The following is a 6000-nucleotide window of genomic DNA, read 5'->3' as shown; positions in this document are numbered from 1 at the left end:
AAAAGTACGTTTGGACCTGATCAGCCACCGTAGCCTGCACATTAATGAGAAGCCAAAATGTTGACTCGGGTGAAAATTCTATTAATAACAAAAGGTAGAAGTTTAACTATGAGTGTTTCCTGTAAAGGTCTCTTTTGACACGTGAATTTGTGTCGTTGACCAATAGCAAGCTGTCTTCATCGTGCTGACATGTCAGGTAACGTGAAGCTGGAGAATCCAATATGGAGGAAGGGAGCTATCATGGGGGTTTTTAACTGGTTGCACCATAGACATTTATTAAACCCCATATGTTGGTGTTATAACTGCTCCTCAAAGCGCTACGGTTATGGTGTTCCAATTCTGCAAGTCATCACATCTGTGCCACCCTTATATCCCGGAGAGCGACAGTTACACATCGGGTAGACACATCGGGTCCTGAAGTAAATGTTATCTAAAAAGCCCTATATCAAGAACTGTATTCAATGACGGCAAGTGTCGGGGAGATGGGGATCCCTCTCAAAGGATGTTCAGTCACACAACTCACGTGTTTCTTCATATGTTTATTAGAAGCAGCATATAGTTTGAGTTTGGCGTCTAGGCTCGGGCCTCATCACTCCACAGACTTACAGAGAACATTGAGTGATGATTAGATAACTATCCCCCGAGCCTACAGGTGGTAGTGGGGGGTGGGGGGGGGGGCAAGCAGCAGCAGCATGAAACACAGCAGCAGGAACATGAACGCAGCAATAGCAAGTGGACACAGCAGCATAGCGAGGAGGCAGAGGCAGGAAGACCTGGCAGCTTCAATAGAGCGGCATGTTTAGGAGAATGTGATTGGTTGGTTGAAAGAGGGACGAGGTGCGTCACGGGTTCATGTATCATTGGTGCTCGAGTTGACTGCCTGAACTAGCTCGCAGGCTTCGCCCCATTTGTGTGTAAAGATTATAAAAGATAATAAAATAGCAACATAGGCAATCCGATCTGGTGTATATAAAAAAAAATAGGGATCCAGGAGGATGTCAACAATCGTCCAGGTGTCGTCAGAACAGTGTGCACTAGGCAGGAAAAGCTGTTCCCATTTATGCCTGAATTTTGTTTTTCCCGCTGCTACTCTTCCAGTCTTCAAGCCGGAGGAGCTGCGCCAGGCTCTGATGCCGACCCTGGAGGCTCTGTACCGGCAGGACCCCGAGTCCCTGCCCTTCCGCCAGCCGGTGGACCCCCAGTTACTGGGAATACCCGTACGTATTCGAACTAGTAACAAAACTAACCTGGTAAGGGACTGCACTGGCTGCCATTTTGCTTCCTCTGAAAACTTAGCTTTTTTTTTTTATTCTTTGTTTTCATTTTTTCATCTTACATTTTTATTTCTCCTTTTATCATATATGTCTGAGTTCTATTTTAAAACATCTGCTTCGAGTTTATTTAATCTTTTATTTCGTCTCCCATGGTATGACAGAAGTTAGGAAAATTAGATTTGAAAGTGTTTGTGTTTTTTAAACTTGTCATTAGTAAATCAAAGCAATGACTCGTAAGAACAGTTACTTTGATGGAACTGTAACAACGTCCAAAAGTAAATCATATTTTATACGAAATGTTCACATGGAAATTATTTGTGTTGACGCAATTGCAAATTATATTTGTCGAACCCTGAATATAATAATCGAACACAAATGTAATATAAGATCCATCAGAGTATTATTTTTAATAAATAAATACCTGTTTCCACTCCAAATACATAAAAAAGATAATTATGTCATCACTATGTCCAAAGAAAGGACTTAATTTACTCCAACTGTTCATGAGTCAATTGCTTTTATTTATCACTTATTATTTGTTTGACCATTTACATTTTAGGTTTTATTTTAAATCATGTTTTTTTTTTTTTTTTTTTTTTTCATCCATCGCTAGCTTTCTAGTTCAGTTCCTCACCAGTAGTAGTGTGTCGGTGTTCAAGCGGCCGTGTGCAGAGGTGGGACAATGACTTTAACCCTCATTACATCCAAATCAGAGGGGGGGAATCCTCAATTCAAAATAAGATTCAGTATGTGCTTACATACAGTTTAAAATCACTAAATATTGAAAACTGAGTGAAGGTGTCCGTCCCCCCGCTGCCTCGTGCAATGTGACATTTAATAAACGCAATTTCTAGAGCAGTGACGAGCGAGCATGAGGCTATTGGCTCATCTCTACAAGTCAAGTGATGCAACTAACTACTGTTGTGTGATTATATAACTCAATCATTTGGCTGCGAGTTGTAATATCTATCACTTCTGATATGTTGAAGACAAAGGGTCTGCTTACTAACTGTTGTTGCTATGGTGACACCAAGATGGACCCTCATCTTTTGAATTATTCAAACTTTGGTTGATTTTCCAAAAAAAGTATTTTCCTCGCATATTCTCAAGTCCTTTCTCAAATTGGGTTTCGAGGAGCAGCAGGAGAGGAAATTTGGATTCTTATGCGCCTCCTCTTTACATTTGCTTCACTGTTGGCTTTAACTCCTGCCATAGAATCGCCACGTGTTCACGCCAGACACTGAATATCTGTCTGCCCGTTGCTGTTGCCACTGCGCTGTTCTTCTTGGTTTTGCACCCTAAATGCTTTCCGAGGCTGAACGGCTTCAGATTTCAACAGAGAACAACCAACCCCAGCATGCAGTGTTGGCACTGTGTGGCTAAATGACAAGATGTATATAATGATTTCCACTCATTAAGCTTTAGTTGCAATAGAGTGGCGCAGGAATGAGTTTTCAAACCTGGAAATTAGTCTGTATTTTTACCACTTTCTTGTCTAAAAGTATTATTTTTGGGGTTTAAAGGCCTGCAATTAGGGCTGTGGTTGACACTAGTTTGTGATATTTTAAAGTTTTGTTCTACGACAAAAAATACGTCCGTAAATACCCGACTGTTAAATATCTGAAGCTAACAAGTGGCTATTCAAGTGCTGTACAAAAAAATGAACAATATTCAGATGTAGTGCAGCAGAAGCACATTATAAAGTGACATTTAAATACATTTTTAAGGACGATAAAATAAACACGCCGAAATAGAAAAAGATGGGTATAAAACACAAGAATCATAATTACAGTGCTTTACATTAAATGTTGCCGATTGCATTTTCACTTTAAAAATCATAAAGTGGTGTTAATATGTGGAGATGATCCTGCTGAACAATAAGTGTAAGTATCATAAACGCCACTGATCTTATTTTCTGCAATACTCCAAAATCCAATGAAAATATCCCATTGGCTTTTTGACAAGAGAGCCATCATGACGCTAACTCCGTCATCCCTGCACCTAAATAATACAAAACATGTTAGCTTAAAGGTGGGGTAGGTAATTCACTCCAGAAACACTTGTTATATTCCATGGAATGCTCTTAACATCCCGATAGCAATGAATACATGAAATGCTTTGACAATAAATGCATAACAAAATGTCACCTGTGGAAGCCGTAGCACTGTAAAAAGCACGACCCATCATCTGAGCCGGCCCGGCTAAAGTAACTGGATGGCCTACCTGCCTGTCAGCCTTCCATCTGGGCACAAACTGATCTCGTGCCCTCATTGGTCATGTGCGCGTTCGTGTGTGTTGGGGGAGGGGCTCTCTGAGGAAGGGGCAGATTTCTTCCGGTTGTGTATTTTCACATTCTAGCGCACTCGAGCTGGTTTCTCCATTCTTACCTACCCCACCTTTAAGCTAGTTTCTTTTTAGTATGTAGCGGTAGAGGATTGGACAGACTTGTGGCGGTTTCCTGGTCCCTGAACGCAGCACAGATTGAAATGAGGGTGCAAAGCAGAGAGCTGGAGGGCAGAAGTTGTCATGTCTCTCTGTTTGCACGCGAACTTTCTCTTCTGCAGCGCTCAACAACCTTGTCCTCCCTGCGCCCTCTTCTTCTCTCCCTCCTCTGGTCCCGTCTGGATCATCTCACCTGATGACCCCAACCCTGATGCTGACGGTCATACTGTTCTGTTCCCTATTTCTCTTCCCCCTCCACCACTTTACCACATGATCCTGAACGGTGGCTCCTAAAGCAGGACTACTTTGACATCGTGAAAAGCCCCATGGACCTGTCGACCATCAAGAGGAAGCTGGACACGGGGCAGTACCAGGAGCCGTGGCAGTACGTGGACGACATCTGGCTGATGTTCAACAACGCCTGGCTGTACAACCGCAAGACGTCGCGCGTCTACAAGTACTGCTCCAAACTGGCCGAGGTGTTCGAGTCCGAGATCGACCTCGTCATGCAGGGCCTCGGGTACTGCTGCGGGAGGAAGGTGAGGAGTGGTTTGATTTCCTAATGTTGTCTGGTCCCAGGTGAGGATTCCTTCCCTTAGTGAAGACATTTTGCTTATTTATTTAGGTCAGGATTGGGTTTGCGGTAGATTTAGTGGAAAACATTCCTTTGTTTTATTCTTTATTTGAAGTCACATTGTATTCATGAACAGCTTGCACAATCATCCAGAGTTGGATCTATACAGTGATCTTTCCAGTAGAATTACACTCAAACAAAGAAAACAAGAAACAAGGGGTGTTTTCTGTTTTGAGACAGAAAATACAGCAGGTAGTAATCAAGGCATATTTAAGCAAAGGAAGGCTGCTCTGGAAGGGTTCTTCCAAGCCTCTCCAAGCTTTCTCAAAGTATTGAGTAAAAGGTGATTCTTTCCATTACAAGGATTTCAATTATATAATAACTAGTGGTGCACGATAATTATCGGTCCGATATTAGGAATTATGACGTCATCCTGATAAACCCGATAAAAGTATTAATAGCCCCGATAATATACAATATATTTTTTGGGTAAAAAAAAGAAAAGATCCTGCGGTGTGGGTGGATTGGGATGAGGGGCGCTTGTTTTTCACTCGGCTCCTCCCGTTTTGCCAGTACTGTGGTGTTAGTGGTTTAGGAAGAGGGGAGTTCTTCACAAATCCAGCGCTCCCTAACTCACGCCTGGCTGTGACGTAAATGGCGTGCGGCCGTGAAGCCAGGACAGTAAACAAACATGTCGTCGGTAGCATGGGACTATTTCAAAGTTTCAGAGTTAGATAGTTCGCTTGCTATCTGTATTAACAAATGCAGAAGTTCTACGAGGAGGGAAGAAGGCAACGAGCTATAATACTTCCAACCTGATTAGTCGCCTGAAACATCGCCATAGCTACGATGGTGTGTTAACAGCGTACGGAGACGCCTGCGCTGCTAAACTAGCGGCGAATCCAAAGCCAGCTGCAAAGGCACCGGGGCTTTTATCTATCGACGAGGCTTTTGAAAAAGGCAAGAAGTTTGTTTGGGAAAATAAATGTGGTCACTTTGAAGTCAAAACTGTTCTTGGCTTTGTTTTGTTCATAGCAGTAATGCTCATGTCATTTGCTCACTACTAGTCTTTTTCTTACCACCAGGTGTACAGGTACATTTATATATATATTATATTATATTATTATCGGGTATCGGTCTTGAGAAGCAGGAAGTTATCGGTATCGGTTTCAGGTCCTTGTAATTGCTTTATCGCAGCTATGTTTCATATTCCTGTGAGAATAATGATACATTCCAAGTGCTTGTTGAACATGAGGACGCAGCCACCAGTTTGTTGGCTTAGCATCATTTTAGCATTGAGATGAGGTTTAAGCAAGATGAGGTTAATCTAGAGAAACGTGCAACAGTGTTCTGATTTTGTCGAAGTGGATCCTCGTTCACTTGTCATGGCTGAGGACGACTCTGATATTGTGTCATGTATTCATTCGGTGTCAAATATTCCTCGGATAACGAACCCTGACACGTCCGTTTCTTTTTGCCTCTTCGTCTGCAGTTTGAGTTTTCCCCCCAAACTCTGTGCTGCTATGGAAAACAATTATGCACCATCCAACGAGACGTTGCCTATTTCAGCTACCAGAACAGGTAAGGGCTTTCGGCGCATTGGAAACACGTAGCCTTTTTATTTGGTTTTTAGAAGACACGGTGGACGCCTTGCTGTTGTATTTCTCACATTGTGTATTTCCTGTATGCAACCAGTGCAATCACAGAGCA

General features: G+C 42.5%; 1 protein-coding gene across 1 annotated transcript in view; it reads left to right on the top strand.

The window, feature by feature from the left end:
• Positions 1 to 6000, top strand: part of ep300b (E1A binding protein p300 b) — a 43805-nt gene that overhangs the window by 20401 nt on the left and 17404 nt on the right. Inside the window, 4 exon segments of the mRNA XM_034089129.2 lie at positions 1 to 4; positions 1099 to 1217; positions 4013 to 4255; positions 5783 to 5871. The exon segment at positions 1 to 4 is cut by the window's left edge and continues 180 nt beyond it. Coding sequence (XP_033945020.2) covers positions 1 to 4; positions 1099 to 1217; positions 4013 to 4255; positions 5783 to 5871 — 455 coding nt within the window.

Source organism: Pseudochaenichthys georgianus, chromosome 8 (genome assembly GCF_902827115.2).
Source record: "Pseudochaenichthys georgianus chromosome 8, fPseGeo1.2, whole genome shotgun sequence".
Classification (NCBI taxonomy): domain Eukaryota; kingdom Metazoa; phylum Chordata; class Actinopteri; order Perciformes; family Channichthyidae; genus Pseudochaenichthys; species Pseudochaenichthys georgianus.
The sequence above is the reverse complement of the archived record's forward strand: the minus strand, read 5'-3'. Positions and strand labels throughout refer to the sequence as shown.